This window comes from Pseudophryne corroboree, chromosome 1, assembly GCF_028390025.1.
Source record: "Pseudophryne corroboree isolate aPseCor3 chromosome 1, aPseCor3.hap2, whole genome shotgun sequence".
NCBI classification, from domain to species: Eukaryota; Metazoa; Chordata; class Amphibia; order Anura; family Myobatrachidae; genus Pseudophryne; species Pseudophryne corroboree.
Genome location: NC_086444.1, coordinates 91614099 through 91633220, shown reverse-complemented (window position 1 = coordinate 91633220; position 19122 = coordinate 91614099). Strand labels below are relative to the sequence as shown.

Genomic DNA, 19122 nt, shown 5'->3' with positions numbered 1-19122 from the left:
AACATTTCCAATGCACGAGTGAAAATGGCGGCGACGCGCGGCTGCTTTTATATAATCCGAATCTCGCGAGAATCCGACAGCGGGATGATGACGTTCGGGCGCGCTCGGGTTAACCGAGCCATACGGGAGAATCCGAGTATGGCTCGGACCTGTGTAAAAAGGGTGAAGTTCGGGGGGGTTCGGTTTCCGAGAAACCGAACCCGCTCATCACTAGTAATAACACCATTACCGTGGTCCACAATACATCCTTCCAGCTCACATCAGGGCTAAATATACATTGGCCCTCATTCCGAGTTGTTCGCTCGCAAGCTGCTTTTAGCAGCTTTACACACGCTAAGCCGCCGCCTACTGGGAGTGAATCTTAGCTTCTTAAAATTGCGAACGAAAGATTCGCAATATTGCGAAAAGACATCTCTGTGCAGTTTCTGAGTAGCTCCAGACTTACTCTGCCAGTGCGATCAGTTCAGTGCTTGTCGTTCCTGGTTTGACGTCACAAACACACCCAGCGTTCGCCCAGACACTCCTCCGTTTCTCCAGCCACTCCCGCGTTTTTCCCAGAAACGGTAGCGTTTTTTCACACACTCCCATAAAACGGACAGTTTCCGCCCAGAAACACCCACTTCCTGTCAATCACATTACGATCACCAGAACGAAGAAAAAACCGTGAGTAAAATTCCTAACTGCATAGCAAATTTACTTGGCGCAGTCGCAGTGCGGACATTGCGCATGCGCACTAAGCGGAAAATCGCTGCGATATGAAAAAAATTACAGAGCGAACAACTCGGAATGACCCCCTGTCACCTACATAAAACAGTAACATTACCCGGAGTTTAGTGCTTTGCTTGTTTGAAAATCCAAAAACTCAATGGAAACGAATGAAGAGAAAAATAAATTAGGTGTAAAATCACTTCAAGATATTGATTTAATTTAACACTGACGCTACCTCAGGGCTTCTTTCAGCACTCTGAAGTAGGATTGCCACAGCTGAACACTAAAGACTCTTCTGCGGCAGTGAGGAGTCACTCAGTCTGAGACTGAAGGGAATACCAATTAGCCTCGGTAAAACATCGGGTGCTAAAAACTGAGGTTTTTTCCCGATTTTTCCAGATGTTTCACCAATTTTTTTGTACAGGCTATCCTGATAGGTCACCTGTAAGAAAAAAATGCCTGTGTGTTTTAGTGAGAAACAGCCCCGTTTTCGCTTGAAAACAGGGCTGTTTCCGGGATTTGGTTTCGCAAAATAAAATCCCAGGGAAGCCGACGTGAGCTGCAGTATCCCATGCCCGCTGCAGCAGCAGCAGGCTGGGTCTGCACTGAGGGTTGCCGCGTCCTGGGAGCTGGCACTCTGTGCCGAGACCCCAGGCGGGGAAGCCGGAGCAGTGCCGCAGCCACCTCTTCCCCTGACCCCGGCAGCGATCATGTGACCAGGGAACTGGAGGTCAGCGCTGCACCAGGAGCTGTCAGGAGCTGGCACCCGGTGCAGCATCAGAAGCCCCGATAAGCCGTAGCTCGTGCCGGTTTATCGGGGCTAATAGGATAGCCCACAACGAGACAATTAGCCCTGGTAAATTACCGGGGCTAATTGGATATCCCCCTGAGCCTAAGTTAGGGGCAGCCATTGACCATCGATGGTTAGAAACCATTGGTAGCTACCTGCTGAAGACCGATAGTTTTACCATCGACGGTAGACCTTCAGATGGGTTCCCACCATTGCAGGGACGTGCAGTCAGGGGAGGCAGTGCCTCCCCTGTCATTAATGAGTAAAATAATACGAGGAAGATACTTATGACACATATTCTGTGTCATAAGTATCTTCACTATATTATTATATTCATTTTAATACAGGTAAATATAGTTTAGGAGGCACTGATAACAGTGCCTCCAGTTGTCAATAGGAATGGGAATAAAGTGGGGGGGGGGCAAGCACTGGGCTGTAAAAGCCCATTGAAAAAACTTGTCAGAGCGGCACTAGTGTAAGTGCCGCATTGACAGGGGGAGATGTGATTGGACAGCGGATCCAGGGCTAGATCCGCTGGTCCAATCACCCATACGCAGTGGCAGCAGTGCTCACCTCCCTCTCATCATTGTCCTTGTGAGCCTGACCCCAGCAGCAGCGGCGCGGCAACCTCCTTCCTGACCCTGGCGGGATGTGAGGCGGCCGGTCCGTGAACATCCACACCTGCCGCATGTTTGGTGCCGTGTGTCGCTGTGTCCCCGCGCCGCCCTATGATTACAAAAGCCGCTGGCATGCTCCCTCCGCCGAAGCAGCTGCAGACCGGAAGCGGCACCTTCATCCGAGGTGTCCAGTGGTCAGTGTTGTGTGTGTGTCTCTCTCTCTCTCCCCCTTTCTCTCCCCCTTTCTCTCCCCGCTCTCTCTCTCTTTCTCTCTCTCTCCCTCTCTCTCCTGTCTCTCTCTCTCTTTCCCCCTCTCTCTCTCCCCTTTATTCCCCCTTTTCCCCCTCATATGGATTATTGCAGGAACGAAGTTTGTAAGTATAATTTTAATTTTTACAGGTACCCCTATTGGATTCTACATGGACAAGTGGACGTGAATGGCGTGGGATGTAGGGAAGTATGTTTGAGTGTGGAAGTGTGTTATAATAAATTTTTACTTTCACGGTGTGTTGTGTTTTTATTTGGGTATTTTTGTTGTTGTAGAACTACAGGTACCAGCGGGCCTGTTATTTCCATGCATGTTGGTACTTGTGGTTCTCCAAGTACCAGCAAGCGGGGGAGGCTTGATGGGCCTTGTAGTTCCACAACAAAAAACAATATCTTTTATTTTCACAATTAGGGCTATCAGCCCGGCACCCACCGCCCAGGGGTGCTGAGGACAGCCTTGGGCTTTACCCCTGGCCCTTGGGTGCCTAGAGGGGGGGGGGCTTGATTTAAGGGGTCCCCACTTCTCCAGAGAACCCCCGGCCAGGGGTGACTAGTTGTGGGGTAATGCCATGGCCGCAGGGACCAATATAAGCGTCTCCCGGCTGTGGCATTATCTCCCTGGCTAGTGGAGCCCAGTGCTGGTTTTAAAAATATGGGGGACCTCTACATCTTTTGTCCCCTGTATTTTTGGAACCAGGACCAGACTAAGAGCACGGTGCTGGTTGTCAAAATACGGGGAACCCCTGTCCAATTTTTCCCCCAGTATCTAAACAACCAGGACCGGCTCACTGATCCATGCATGACTATCACAACACGCCAGCAAGAAGCAGGTCTATTTGAAAGCTCCATTTTTTTACGGATGCTATGCTGTCCCGGCAGTGTTTGGCTATTGGGGGTCATTCCGAGTTGTTCGCTCGTTGCCGATTTTCGCTATGCTGCGAATTATTTAGTAGCAGTTTTGCTAATTTTTCGTTTGCTATTCTGATAAGATAAGATACACTCCCAGAGGGAGCTTAGCATGTGCAATGCTGCTAAAAGCAGCTAGCGAGCGAACAACTTGGAATGAGGGCCATTGTCGGCAGTGATTGAGAATAGAAATTCATGGTAAATTACAGAGTTCTATTAAATTACAGCTGTGTTTGACCGATGGTCTATTGATTCATATTTGTGTGGTCGGCAGGGTATCTCAATACGAATAGCCCCAACACTGCTGAGATTTGTGTTTAGTAAATTCCCGAGATCACACTTAGAAAAAAAAAGCCAACTCAAATGAAATCGGGACCTTAGTAAATATACCCCAGTGAGTCCAGTCTGGCCAGAGGCGGAGAGGGGCCACGATCCCACGCTTATCCCCTCTTCTCTCACTCTCTCTCTCCTGACCCCGGATTCCTGTTCAGGCTGCTCTTGTCACTGGTGATCCCTGCAGTTCTAGGCCCAGGTCCATGTAAGTAAATACCAATGTAAGTAAATACCAATATAATTGTCTGTTCCCATCACCCTTTACTTCTCTCTTTTACACTCTCACCCGCTGCTACTGCTGTTACCCTTTCCATGGCATCACCCTCTCCCTTTCATCCACTACAGCCACCCTTTCCCCGGCGTCACCCACTGCTGCCACCCTCTCCCTGGCATCACCCACTGCTGTCAGCCTCTCTGTGGCATAACCTTCCCAGTCACCTTTTCCCTGGCATCACCCACTGCTGTCACCCTCTCCCTGGTGACCCTCTACCTGGCGTCACGTTCTTCCTGTCACCCTCTCCCTGGCGTCACCTACTCCCTGTCACCCACTGCTGTCACGCTCTCTCTGGCGTCACCCTCTCCCTGTCACCCACTGCTGGCTATTTTGTTGTCCAGGACTTCCATTAACTTAATAGCACCGCATCCACGGTGCTATTAACTTAATGGAAGCCCTGGACAACAAAATTGCATTCATGTCCTCCTCCCACTCCCTTCCCAGTCCCAAACACTAATTTTTATTTTCTATAAAAATGTACAATATATCACAAGTATGATGAGCAGGCAGGCAGCGGGCATTGGCGGCATCGGACTGAGATGCAAATTAGTGGCTGAGGGCTGGGTCAGTTGATGGTGGGCTAGTTCGTATGTCATTGGCGGTGGCAGCGGGCATCGGCTCAGGGGCAGTAGCGGGCATTGGCTCGGCGGCGGTAGGGGTCATCGGTGGACATTATGGCTGTAGTGCCTCACCAGCCACTAACCTCTCCGCACGCCACTGCACCATTGATGGTATCTGTCGGCCCGATGGTTTTCTTATATCCCTTACACAGTGCTGGATTGCTGCGATGAGCTACTAGGCCCAGCAGCCCTGTGCCTCCCCCAGCTCCAGCTCCTACACATACAGTGTGCTGTGATGGCCCGGGATCCGGGTCCATTAGGGCTGGCTGGCCAGGGTGACAGTGACAGTGTCAGTGATTGACAGTCTGAAACTCAGGCACGTGCGTGCGTGTGTGTGCATGCACACTCAATGGCTATATGGCAGACTGGCAGCAGCACTGGGCACATCACCCATGGTCACCGGATGCCCCATCCGAGAGGAGAAGCAGAGCTAGATTCAGTGGGGCTCTTCACATGCATTGTGTACAGGAAGACGCTGTGCCCCCTACGTAAACACTGTAGCCAAATGCGACCTCTATATAGGGGTTGTGGTATGATATGTCAACATTCATAATGTCCACATTGCCCACGCCGACATTCATCATTCAGACACTAATGAAATATCCAAGGTAGAAATGAATCTCCTATATAATAGCCCAGATCTGTGACTCTGTGCCTGTGTGTATAACGCTGGGCGTGGCTAGGAGCTGTCATTGGGTTAGCAGCAGGTCTATCACACCCAGTCCACAGCTTATTGGACGAGAAACGCCCTCCCACACAGGTTACATCCAATGGGAGGCTCTGCCATTTGGCTGCTGTGTGTTCCCAGAGCAGGATTAACAGTGGGGCTGATGGAGCTGCATCCCCAGGTCCACACCCCAAAACAGGCCCACTGCATCTGCAGCAACATACCCTCCAACAATTTACACACAAAAATTGCCACAAATTTGAAAAGGGGCGTCGCCACGGGGTAAAGTGGCATAGTCACGCCCCTTTTCCTATACTTTCAATGGAAGTTTGGAGAGCCAAAAATCGGTACAGTCCATAAAAAAAAGGTACTGTACCTGCCAAAAAGGTACAGCTGGAGGGTATGAGGCAAGTCTCTGCGCTGTAGATGGGGGGGGGGGGGGGGAATCATTTTACTGCAGCGGCCTATGTCCTGCTGCCAGTCCGCCTGCCCCCTCTGGCATCAACAATCCCCACTCCCTAGCCACGGCGCAGGTGGAACAAAAGCTGCTGCAGCCACCGGCATAGATGTGTATGAAAGCGGCGCAGCAGAAGGCTTTCATAGCCCTCCCTGCGCTGCATACTCACTGAGCCCCGGAGCCTCCTCTGCGCATGATGTCACAGAAGTGCCTCCCTGCCACAGCCGCACCCAGATCCCCAGAGGCCCTGATTCCGCAACACAGCACCTGGGCTGCCGGCCTGGAAGCCCCAAAATGGCTAATGTAGCGGATAGAGTGGGTGATATCGCGGAGGGTAATGTCTGGACGCTGAATCAATGTAATAGGTGACAGTGCTGTGCAGTGCAGTCGGTGTGCAGTGTCACTGACACTGCACAGCACTCTCAGCTTTTACACTGATTCAGCGAGTCAGTCAGTTCTGCCAGCCAGTCACTATTGTTAGCGCCGGTGTCCCAATGCGCTGCATCACAGGGAAGTAGACGCACTAAATAAACTACAGGTTCCAGCAGCCCTTAGCGCCGAAGCATTTCGGTGCTACGGGCTGCTGGGAGCTGTAGTTTATTAAGAGCATCTTCTTCCCTGTAATGCGGCGCGTTGGGACACGACGCTAACAAAAGTGACTGGCTGCTGTGCGAGTCTCCGGGAGAGCCACTGCCAAAAGGAGGACAGCAGCTTAGCTGCTTCCAGGAGGAGAAGCATTACCCGCCCCTCCCCCACTCGCAGTACCTCCGGGCCCCATCCGTGGCACCCTCACACCCCCCTCCACCACCCGCGGTGGCTCCAACCCCCCTCCCCCACCCGCAGCCTCCCCGCACCCGCCCCTCCCCCACCTGCGGCACCCCTGCAGCCGCACCTCTCCCACCCGTGGTGGCTCTGGACCCCCTACCCCACCCGCAGCACCACCGCACCAACCTCTCCCCCACCCGCGACACCCCCGCAACCGCACCTCCCCCACCCGCATCTCCCCTGGACCCTCTCCCCCATCCGCATCTCCCTCGCCTCTGCCACTCCCCCAACCACAGCACCTACTAGGTGATTCATCAGGCCCTGCGTGCACTGTTCACGCCGTTGCAAGGGGCTACGACCCCTTAACCATCGCACGCCCTTTGTCCGTGCAATATTTAACCACTCACACAATTATGATTGGAGTTAATACTCCATATAATAAAAATATTGCACGCCACAAGGGCATGCAAGGGTTAAGGGGGCGTAGCCCCTTACGATGGTGTGAAGAGCGCCCGTAGGGCATGATGAATCACCTAGTATTGACATATAAACCCTGGTGGGCCAGTGGTGACTTTCCTGCTTCCAAAGGCTACAGCGACATCGTCCGGATCCCGGGTCCTGTGACCGTTCCGGTGAGTATACATACCCTTACCCTAACCATCACTCTAGTGCCTAACCTTAACCATCTTGTCCTGCAGCCTAACCCTAATGACGGCATTCTGAGAATGCCTCAGTAGCGCCTTCAGCTGGTGCAGTGGGTGACTGGTCATTATCTTGCTGTCATCATGATGGGCCTCTTTTTATCTGGAGGCCCAGGGCTCTAGTTTTATTGGCCCCATTGTTAATCCGGTCCTGACTTTGCCTGTTTAACTAGGTATATCACGATTTGGGAAATCACAATCTGAGTATGATTTGCTAAATATGAATGATTAACAACTAGACTGCAGAGCCAAACTCCTCTTTTCTGAAGGATGCTCCTATGTAACAATACTAAATCAAACAAGAAAGCGTACAATCAAGTTATCTGTCTGAAAGTGTGTTTAAGGAGAGGTCAGGGGAGTGTGGCACCTGCTTATTATGGTGAGCGGAAATGTACCTACTTCACTGGAACCAGGAGAAACGTCCCTACTGGCTGGAACCAGGAGAAACGTGCCTACTGGCTGGAACCAGGAGAAACGTGCCTACTGGCTGGAACCAGGAGAAACGTGCCTACTGGCTGGAACCAGGAGAATTGTGCCTACTGGCTGGAACCAGGAGAAACGTGCCTAATGGCTGAGCCTGACACATCTGAATCAGGACGGTTGTGGGGGACGTGTTGCTTATCTCACAGTGAAAGCAGACTATTATTGCAGTCGTGCAAAGGGAGGGAGTTGGGGGCACCTGTAGGGCCGGCGCAACCATTAGGCAGCTTTAGGCAGCTACCTATGAGCGCCGGCCACTGGAGGGCGGCGCCGCACGCTGCAGATGATCATGAAAGTATGCTTGCTTCCTGTATTCCCTTAATTTAGCTGAGCTTCACAGCTGAGCAGGGATGCTGCACCGCCCACAACTGTTCTCATCCGTCACTGTTGACTGTGTACAGTGTGTAAGTATAACCGATCAGGCGATACACAGGGCAGCTCTTGTTATGTAAAATGTTATTGTCTGTGGCATGCTCCTGCTCTTTCCGCAATCTCCGCCCCTCAGCGATAGAACCCTGCATATTCCCACCCAGCACCATGACAGCACCCTCCTCAAGTTAGACTCCCGCATGTTACACACTCCCCGCGATTGCCTCCTGAGTTCCGCATGATACCCAGACACCCCCCTCCTGCATGTTAGCCGACCCCTTCCCGCGATTGTATCCTACGTGTTACCCTTCTGCATGTTACACCCCCCACGGTGCGATTGCCTCCCGCAGGTTACCGGCCCTCCTGCCTCCAGCGACTGGATCCTCCAGCATGTTAACAGCCCCCACCCGCGACGGTCTCCTGCGACTACCTCCGCCCCACGAGTGCATCCCTGATGCCAGTCTGCTGATGGATCAGGCACCTGTGGGGACATATAAGAAAGAAAGCGGCACTGCTCCATTGTGTCAGCACCTTAGAGAAGGTGAGCAACCAGCACACAGAAGGATACTGTATGTTAGCATCATTTTTGTGTACCTGGTGGGGACCAGGACAATGTCCTCCAGAACACACCACCTAAAAAATCATTCACGATGCTAATACCTCAGTTAGAATTTGGGATTAAGAGTTTAACTCAAATTAGAGATTTCAGGAGAGATTAATTAACTATAAAGATGAGTACTATGCACATGAACTCAGTATCAATATTACTGTTAGCATCAACGTTAATTCAAGGGTTACTAAATCTCTCCAGAAATCCCGATGATTAAAATCTCAACAGGGGAAGGTACACTAAGTATACTTACCTTCCCCCCATGTCCTCTAACCCTCCCTCCTTGCTACTTAAACCTAACCCTCCCCCCCACACCCTTACTCTAACCCCCCGATTTGGTGCCTAAACCTAACCCCCCCCCCTCCCCGCAGCCTAACCCTAACCCTCCCTGGGGGATGCCTAAACCTAACCTCACCTCCCTGCGGCCTAAACCTAAACCCCCCGGGAGGCAGTCTAACCCTAACCATCCCACAGCAGCCTAAACCTACTCTCCATCCCCTTCCCCGTGGTTTACCTGTCCGGCGCAGCGGTGTGTGTTCGTTCGGGATCCTGGCTGTTGGGATTCTGGCACTGGGCTGGAGACCCTATTTGGGATGCAGGCGTCTGCATTCTGAATAGTGTTGGGATTCCAGCGTCGGGATTTTGAAGGCCGGGATCTCGACCACCGGGGTCCTGTCAAGAATCCCTGTGTGGCTACCTATAATAGTATCATACATGTGTACAGACACAAAAAAGAAGTGCATCATTTCTACACAAAGTGCACATTTGGTATACCCACTGGTTTGTTGCAGCTCCAACCCTAAAAACCCCTTAGTAGTGAAGCGCAGTCTTCAAACATAAATTATTAAAAACACAATGGGGGTAATTCCAAGTTGATTGCAGCAGGAAAATTTTTAGCAGTTGGGCAAAACCATGTGCACTGCAGGGGAGGCAGATATAACATGTGCAGAGAGAATTAAGGGCCCTACACACTGGCCGACATCAGCCAAAGATATGAACGATCTCGTTCATAAATGAACGAGATACCGTTCATATCTTTGAGTGTGGAGGCTCCAGCGATGAACGATGCGCGGCCCCGCTTGTTCATCGCTGGTCCCCCGTCGGCTGTACATGCAGGCCAATATGGACGATCTCGTCCATATTTGCCTGCACTTCAATGCAGCCGGGTGATGGGGGGAGTGAAGAAACTTCACTCCCCCCCGCCGCCGGGTCGCCCGTCGGCCGTATCCGCCGTCGAGCAGCTCGGCGGCGGATCGGCCAATGTGTAGGGCCTATTAGATTTGGGTGGGTTATTTTGTTTCTGTGCAGGGTAAATACTGGCTGCTTTATTTTTACACTGCAAATTAGATTGCAGATTGAACACACCACACCCAAATATATCTCTCTCTGCACATGTTATATCTGCCTCCCCTGCAGTGCACATGGTTTTGCCCAACTGCTAAAAAAAGTTCCTGCTACGCTCAACTTGGAATTACCCCCAATGTTTCTCCTTTGAAAGGTCTTGCTCACCTTCTCATTCCATTCTGGGCTCTGGCTGCTTTGTTAAAGCCATCAATCTCTTCCTGCAGCTTACCCACTAGAGAGATAAATGTAAAAAATACCCGTTTTGCACCTATGAGCGTCTGGATACTTTCATTACCAAATTTTCTTTTGGGTTACAGATGTGTCCTTTCTAAAGATGCATACATAGGCGATATCACTCATTTTCTCCCTTCTGAGCGATATTGTTTGGAATATCGCTCAGTGTGTATGCTATGAACGATGTGCGGTCCCGCGCATCATTATTGACCCCTGCTGTCGCCTGTGCATGCAGCTTAATTTAGACTTATCATCCAAAACTGCATGTACGGGTCGACCGCGGTGTGACATCACTGTACTATATCAGTAGCGATATCGTACAGTGGTTATGCACAATATTGTCCGCCAGAGAGGGAAGGGAAAACACTAGGCAATATCTCTCATGGAGCATGTTGCCTAGTGTGTATGCACCTTTACTGTTTCTAACAAGACTCTCCCAGGGCATTAGGTCTATGAGACTCGGCCCACCAAGTGTTTCTCTCACTGAAAATGTGGGACAAAACTACATAGCTAGCTTGCACTAATCAATGTAATGTGCAAAATTAGTACGTCTGTGCGCGACCAAGGGTTAAAGTGGTCCGGCAGTTCTAATTGGAGGCGGAACCAGTTCCACATCCGCTTGCCCACCTTAACTACACACAGCGCCACACATAGATAGTGCTCTACTGGGCTGCGACAAGTCAGCAGGCAGCCAGTATCACTAACACAGCAGCACCAGCCTGTTTGGCTCATTTGTATGCAATGTGCGGTGTGACATTATGATGTCACTCCACAAATTGCAAGAAGCGCAAACTGTGCTGGGGCTGGACCACGCCGCAGATGGACTTGGAGATACATATGTAAGCAGCACTACTACTGTGTGTATTATATGTAAGCGGCACTACTACTGTGTGTATTATATGTAAGCGGCACTACTACTGTGTGTATTATATGTAAGCGGCACTACTACTGTGTGTATTATATGTAAGCGGCACTACTACTACTACTGTGTGTATTATATGTAAGCGGCACTACTACTGTGTGTATTATATGTAAGCGGCACTACTACTGTGTGTATTATATGTAAGCGGCACTACTACTGTGTGTATTATATGTAAGCGGCACTATTACTGTGTGTATTATATGTAAGCGGCACTACTACTGTGTGTATATATGTAAGCGGCACTACTACTGTGTGTATTATATGTAAGCGGCACTACTACTGTGTGTATTATATGTAAGCGGTACTACTACTGCGTGTATTATATGTAAGCGGCACTACTACTGTGTGTATTATATGTAAGCTGCACTACTACTGTGTGTATTATATGTAAGCGGCACTACTACTGTGTGTATTATATGTAAGCGGCACTACTACTGTGTGTATTATATGTAAGCGGCACTACTACTGTGTGTATTATATGTAAGCGGCACTACTACTGTGTGTATTATATGTAAGCGGCACTACTACTGTGTGTTTTATATGTAAGTGGCACTACTACTGTGTGTATTATATGTAAGCAGCACTACTACTGTGTGTATTATATGTAAGCGGCACTACTACTGTGTGTATTATATGTAAGTGGCACTACTACTGTGTGTATTATATGTAAGCGGCACTACTACTGTGTGTATTATATGTAAGCGGCACTACTACTGTGTGTATTATATGTAAGCGGCACTACTACTGTGTGTATTATATGTAAGTGGCACTACTACTGTGTGTATTATATGTAAGCGGCACTACTACTGTGTGTATTATATGTAAGCAGCACTACTACTGTGTGTATATATGTAAGCAGCACTACTACTGTGTGTATTATATGTAAGCGGCACTACTACTGTGTGTATTATATGTAAGCAGCACTACTACTGTGTGTATTATATGTAAGCAGCACTACTACTTTGTGTATTATATGTAAGCGGCACTACTACTGTGTGTATTATATGTAAGCGGCACTACTACTGTGTGTATTATATGTAAGCGGTACTACTACTATGTGTATTATATGTAAGCGGCACTACTACTGTGTGTATTATATGTAAGCGGTACTACCACTGCGTGTATTATATGTAAGCGGCACTACTACTGTGTGTATTATATGTAAGCGGCACTACTACTGTGTGTATTATATGTAAGCGGCACTACTACTGTGTGTATTATATGTAAGCGGCACTACTACTGTGTGTATTATATGTAAGCGGCACTATGACTTTGTGTATCATATGTAAGCGGCACTACTACTTTGTGTATTATATGTAAGCGGCACTACTACTGTGTGTATTATATGTAAGCGGCACTACTACTGTGTGTATTATATGTAAGCGGCACTACTACTGTGTGTATATATGTAAGCGGCACTACTACTGTGTGTATTATATGTAAGCAGCACTACTACTGTGTGTATTATATGTAAGTGGCACTACTACTGTGTGTATTATATGTAAGCGGTACTACTACTGCGTGTATTATATGTAAGCGGCACTACTACTGTGTGTTTTATATGTAAGCGGCACTACTACTGTGTGTATTGGGGGTGATTCCGAGTTGTTCGCTCGCTAGCTGCTTTTAGCAGCATTGCACACGCTAAGCCGCCGCCCTCTGGGAGTGTATCTTAGCTTAGCAGAATTGCGAACGAAAGATTAGCAGAATTGCGAATAGAAATTTCTTAGCAGTTTCTGAGTAACTCCAGACTTACTCCTACACTGCGATCAGTTCAGTCAGTTTCATTCCTGGTTTGACGTCACAAACACACCCTGCGTTCGCCCAGACCCTCCCCCGTTTCTCCAGCCACTCCCGCGTTTTTCCCAGAAACGTCAGCGTTTTTCCGCACACTCCCATAAAACGGCCAGTTTCCGCCCAGAAACACCCACTTCCTGTCAATCACACTACGATCACCAGAACGATGAAAAATCTTCGTAACGCCGTGAGTAAAATACCAAGCTTTTGTGCTAATTTACTTGGCGCAGGCGCACTGCGAACATTTCGCATGCGGTTTGCGACTAATCGCTCCGTAGCTAAAAAAACTAACGAGCGAACAACTCTGAATGACCCCCATTATATGTAAGTGCAGGGCTGGCCCTACCATTAGGCAGCTTTAGACAGCTGCCTAAAGTGCAAGGATCTGATGGGGCAGCCCTGGGTCTATTTATCACAAATTTAAGGATAACTCTGACAGATGCATCCTTGTTAAACTTAATGTAGACGGTAGCTGTTGAACTTCTAAGATGCTACCTACACACTTTCTCCGGAGGGGCTGGGTAATGGTTAGGGGGGGTGCAGGCTGAAGTTTTGCCTAGGGTGTCGAAAATCCTTGCACTGGCCCTGGGCACCTGCTGGACCTGCACAACTAAATATAATTAGTACTTTGGACCGGTCATTCACGGGGTCGTGAGCAAATAGAATGCAATTTGAATTGCTCATAAAATGAGTGCATGTTACTGAATAAATAATTAAGCTGTTGTGATATCTGTTGTTGCACGGAGAGTCACTACGAGTTTCCTGTCATGCTGTCACATGCGTGCACAGGGCCGGTGTAAGGTTTCTTGGCACGCTAGGCAAAAGCTCCAGCTCCCCATCTCTTCCCGGCAAACGCTAATTTCCATATTTGTGTGTGTGGGACCCCTCATGCGTGTTTATTCCAGCTTGCTGTAATCTTAAAGGAAATGTATCTGATATTGCTAAATATGCTCCCATATGTTGTTGACCCTATATATTTTTGTGCTAGGAGGCATCAGCAGCGCCCCCAACCTCCGGGAGATGCTGGCACCCTACGCAGCTGCCAAAAGCTGACTGATATCCCTTTCAGACTAGCAAAAATGTCCCGAGTTGTTGCACGTGAACGCGCATCTACCTGGGATTTTGCTTAGTCTGAAAGGGTCCTAAAGCAATATCCTGGGTCTAGCGTCCCGGCATTTCATCCCAGGTCAACCTGGGTTGAAGCCGGAATTGATCCGGGATGTGGTGCAGTGTGAACGGGTAAGCCGGGTCAAGGTGACCCGGCACCCGTTCTCGGCATAGGAGGAGGCGCTTGGAGATGATCATTTCCAATCGCCTCCTCCTGTAATATGCCGGGTCGGGCTGCAAGTCTGAAAGGGGTCTCAAGCCGGGTTGTACCCGGGAGGCCCATGTACAAATTCCCGAGTGCGGGAACGGGGTATGATGGTATCACCAGCCCTGGGAATGAACAAAAAAGATGCTCTAGCTTGCCTTAGTATTTTCATACAGGTTGGGAATGCGTGACCGGCAGTCAGGAGACCGCCAGTCAGCATACCACCTGCGGTATCCCGGCAGTGGAATGCCGCTGTGGATTTGGTGGCAACCTACCATCGCCGCAGGTTCTATTCCCACTCGAGGGGTGTCGTGGACACCCACGAGTGGGAATAGTCCCTGCTAGTCGGCATGCTGACCGTAGGGATTCTCAGGTGGCGGGATGTAGGGGGTGGTGTTGTGACCACCGGTCACATAACTACATCCCTTTTCAAACAGTAGGTGGGTATGAGTGGGAGCAGCTGCACGGGGTTGTGTGTTACAGATCAGGGAGCATGCGCGCCTCTCTATAATTCTGATTCCCACCATGCGCCACTAGTGGACATCCGCGCGTGTAGTGCCCACTGCACTTGTGCTAGACGGTCACCATACACAGTTATATACTAGATTTGGCAGATCTACATCTTATAAGTCACAACTACTGAGAAGCAACCTATGGGACCTGCTGGTTCTCAGCTGACTTCTGCTGTCAGGAATGTAGCCAGGCATGCAGCCTTATATAGACAATGTAATGTACGGCCAGTAGAAGGGAGGATAGAAGCGGAGGCTACAGCACAGGATGAGTATGACACCAGTGAGGCCATCAGGAATGCTGCCCCAGTACTGGTCGGTGACAGACTCCTGCCATTGCCCACACACTGACCGCCCTGACTGGGAGTGCACAGTTACCGAGGTTTGTTTACATTTGTCAGGAGAACAACAGTGTAACCCCGCCCCCTTGGGCCACAAGCCAATCCGCTCCTCTCCGCGGCTGATAAATGATACGCGCGCTCCAGGATCACGCCCGCTCGCCCACCTCCTCCCTCTGTGCGCGCCCCCCGCAGCCTGACAGCGTGCGCGCCCCCGCCTCATTAGCCGCCGCCTGGAGCGCGCAATGCGCAGCCTCAGTTCCTTGTTGAAGATGGCGGCTGATAAACAGAAGCATCATGACGGGAGGGTAAAGATCGGCCACTACATCCTGGGGGACACGCTCGGGGTGGGCACCTTCGGCAAAGTAAAGAGTAAGTGGTGTCTGAGGCAGGGCGGGGCCGGGGTGCCCTCCTGTGGGGTGTAAAGGCGGGTGGGGTGCGCATGGGAGCGGTGATCCGGGACGTTCGGGTGTCACTGGTGGGAATGAGGGTGTGCGGGCACATGGGGTTACTGGTGTGTGACGCTGTATGGTTTGGCAGGCTTGCACTTGTAGTTCTACAACGGCTGCAGAGTTGATACAAGTATTTGTCGGGATTGGTGTAATTATGTGGAGGTTTTATTGGGGTGTTGGTGAAGGGGGTGGGGTGTATGGGGTGTGTGCCTTTGTGTGCTATAATGGATGTGGGTAGAATAGGGTGAGAAGACGTGGGATGACAGGTGTCCTGGGGGGAGATGATGTTGGGTGGCAGGCATAATGGGGTGCGGATGTGGGTGGTGGATATGAGGTGAGGACGTGGGGTGGCAAATGTCATGGGGTGTCGACGTGGAATGGCGAATGTCATGGGGTGTCGACGTTGAATGGCGAATGTCATGGGGTGTCGACGTGGAATGGCGAATGTCATGGGGTGTCGACGTGGAATGGCGAATGTCATGGGGTGACGACGTGGAATGGCGAATGTCATGGGGTGACGACGTGGAATGGCGAATGTCATGGGGTGACGACGTGGAATGGCGAATGTCATGGGGTGTCGACGTGGAATGGCGAATGTCATGGGGTGACGACGTGGAATGGCGAATGTCATGGGGTGACGACGTGGAATGGCGAATGTCATGGGGTGACGACGTGGAATGGCGAATGTCATGGGGTGACGACGTGGAATGGCGAATGTCATGGGGTGACGACGTGGAATGGCGAATGTCATGGGGTGACGACGTGGAATGGCGAATGTCATGGGGTGACGACGTGGAATGGCGAATGTCATGGGGTGACGACGTGGAATGGCGAATGTCATGGGGTGACGACGTGGAATGGCGAATGTCATGGGGTGACGACGTGGAATGGCGAATGTCATGGGGTGACGACGTGGAATGGCGAATGTCATGGGGTGACGACGTGGAATGGCGAATGTCATGGGGTGACGACGTGGAATGGCGAATGTCATGGGGTGACGACGTGGAATGGCGAATGTCATGGGGTGACGACGTGGAATGGCGAATGTCATGGGGTGACGACGTGGAATGGCGAATGTCATGGGGTGACGACGTGGAATGGCGAATGTCATGGGGTGACGACGTGGAATGGCGAATGTCATGGGGTGACGACGTGGAATGGCGAATGTCATGGGGTGACGACGTGGAATGGCGAATGTCATGGGGTGACGACGTGGAATGGCGAATGTCATGGGGTGACGACGTGGAATGGCGAATGTCATGGGGTGACGACGTGGAATGGCGAATGTCATGGGGTGACGACGTGGAATGGCGAATGTCATGGGGTGACGACGTGGAATGGCGAATGTCATGGGGTGACGACGTGGAATGGCGAATGTCATGGGGTGACGACGTGGAATGGCGAATGTCATGGGGTGACGACGTGGAATGGCGAATGTCATGGGGTGAGGACGTGGAATGGCGAATGTCATGGAGGTGAGGACGTGGAATGGCGAATGTCATGGAGGTGAGGACGTGGAAAGGCGAATGTCATGGAGGTGAGGATGTGGAAAGGCGGATGTCATGGGGGGTTGATGGTGAGGACATGGGTGGCGGGTGAGGATATGGCGTGGTGGTTGTCAAGGTGGATGAGGATGTGTAGTGGCGGTGTAATGGGAGAGAGGAGGTGGGGTGTGGACATGGGGTGGCGGCTGTCATGGTGAGGAAGAAGACGTGAGGTGGTGGGTGTCATGGTGAGGGGATGGAGTTGCAGGACAGATAGGATGGGAACGTTAATGGGGTGATGTGTGTGTTTGAGGGGGGTTTAATGGGGTGATGTCTTTTTATGGTGTTCTAATGGGATATGGGTTTAATTGATTGTGTTGGTGTGGGTTGTGTTATAGGGTGGTAATGACATGGCTATCACGGAGGCATAGTGGGGTGTTGTATACTGGTACAATCAGTGGCTTGGACAAATTAAAACAAGTGTTGCATGTGATGGGGCTATGGATTGTAAGCTCCACTGGGGCACGGACCAATGTTAATGGCTAAATATTGGCTTTATACCACTGCAGAGAACTGTGGACGGGTTTCCTTGAGGTTTGGTTTATTAGGATATAGTGATTGTTTGGGTCTGTAGTATGAGTTGTACTTGTGTTGGGAGGGGGTAGATTGTTGAGGCTACTGTGAGAGTTGAATGAATACTGGTTAGTGCACCGCTTTTCTGTTCTGGTATGGCGAGAAAACATCAGAACGCTTTTGATAAACCATAAGCCTCCCTTAGAGTCGAGGATATTTTTCTAGGTGTCCCATTAGTCTAATGCACAGGTTCTCAAACTCGGTCCTCAGGACCCCACACAGTGCATGTTTTGCAGGTCTCCTCACAGAATCGCAAGTGAAATAATTAGCTCCACCTGCAGACCTTTTAAAATGTGTCAGTGAGTAATTAATACACCTGTGCCCTTGCTGGGTTACCTGCAAAACATGCACTTTGTGGGGTCCTGAGGACCGAGTTTGAGAACCACTGGTCTAATGTGACTTAAGGCCCATACATAGTATGTGATATGTTCCATGAGCGATATCGCTTAGCGCTTCCCCTCCCGTGCCGCCGACATACTGCATGAACACTGTACGATATCGCACAGTGACGTCATGCCACGGCCGGCCCGTGCATGCAATTTTGGACGATGAGTCCAAATTAAGCTGCATGCGCAGCCAATGGAGGGGACGATAACGATGTGCGGGACCGGACGCTGGGCAATATCGCACACGATATCACTCAGAAGGCTGAAAATGAGCGACATAGTATGTGACATCGCCTTAACAGAAATTATTTGATTCCCTGGGTTGATAGATGGAATTACCAGTTTTAGATTAGTTGTCACATATATTACCAGAGCCACCACTGAACCGTCGTATCGGGCTGAGGCCTGCGCCATTTTCTGGCAATGTCTTAAAAAGAAATCTGGTGTCATATTTTCTTCCCCAAAAAACAGTGTGTTACGCACTATGAGAGGCGGATGCCCGGCGCATGGAGCTGTCATCTCTGAGCTCCGGCAGAACCCTTAACACTGCACCTGTGTGCAGTGTAAACAGCGTCAACCCATGAATAACCCGTGTTGGAGCCGCAGTGTAAACGGGGTCTGACCTGTATTGGAACATGGATTTTGGGGGTACTAGAGGCTCGTTGTTTTTTCATTTGATTGGAGTTTGCCATCTTTTAAAAAGCTGTTTGTAAAGTGGAGCTTCTCTATCTATTGTAGGGGTCAATTCAATTTGCCGACAGTTGAATAGCGCTGGGAATTGGCTCCCGTCGCTATTCAATTCTACTCATGTTAAGTCGGCGAATGCCTGTTCTCCCGGACTGAACAGGTTGATTTGTCGGGAGAATGGGCGTTCTCCAACTTAACTGCCCGGCGCGATGCTGATTCCCGACAGAATCGGCCTCGCGCCTGCCGGGCACAAGCACCTTTGTCAGATTTCTGCTTGCACCCCCCAGGGGGTGAGAGAAGAATTCCCATCAATTAAGTGTCACATGGCACTGTATTGAATAGCTGTCTGCGAATTTAATTGACCCCACTAGCTATGGGAAACCTCTCCACTCTTCAGAAACCTTGATCCATCCCACCTCAGTCTTTTGGATACTGATTCCTAGCAGGATTATATTCCAGT

At 50.3% G+C, this 19122-nt stretch overlaps 1 protein-coding gene across 8 annotated transcripts in view; it reads left to right on the top strand.

Moving 5' to 3' along the window:
- Positions 1-15187: 15187 nt before the first annotated feature.
- Positions 15188-19122, top strand: part of PRKAA1 (protein kinase AMP-activated catalytic subunit alpha 1) — an 89266-nt gene continuing 85331 nt past the window's right edge. For all 8 annotated transcript variants that reach the window (XR_010243949.1, XR_010243951.1, XM_063961359.1 and 5 more), the window contains exon 1: positions 15188-15392. Coding sequence is in view for 6 of the 8 variants with exons in the window: in XM_063961359.1 (XP_063817429.1) it covers positions 15266-15392 (127 nt within the window). In the remaining 2 variants the exon portion in view is untranslated. The remainder of the gene's footprint in view (positions 15393-19122) is intronic.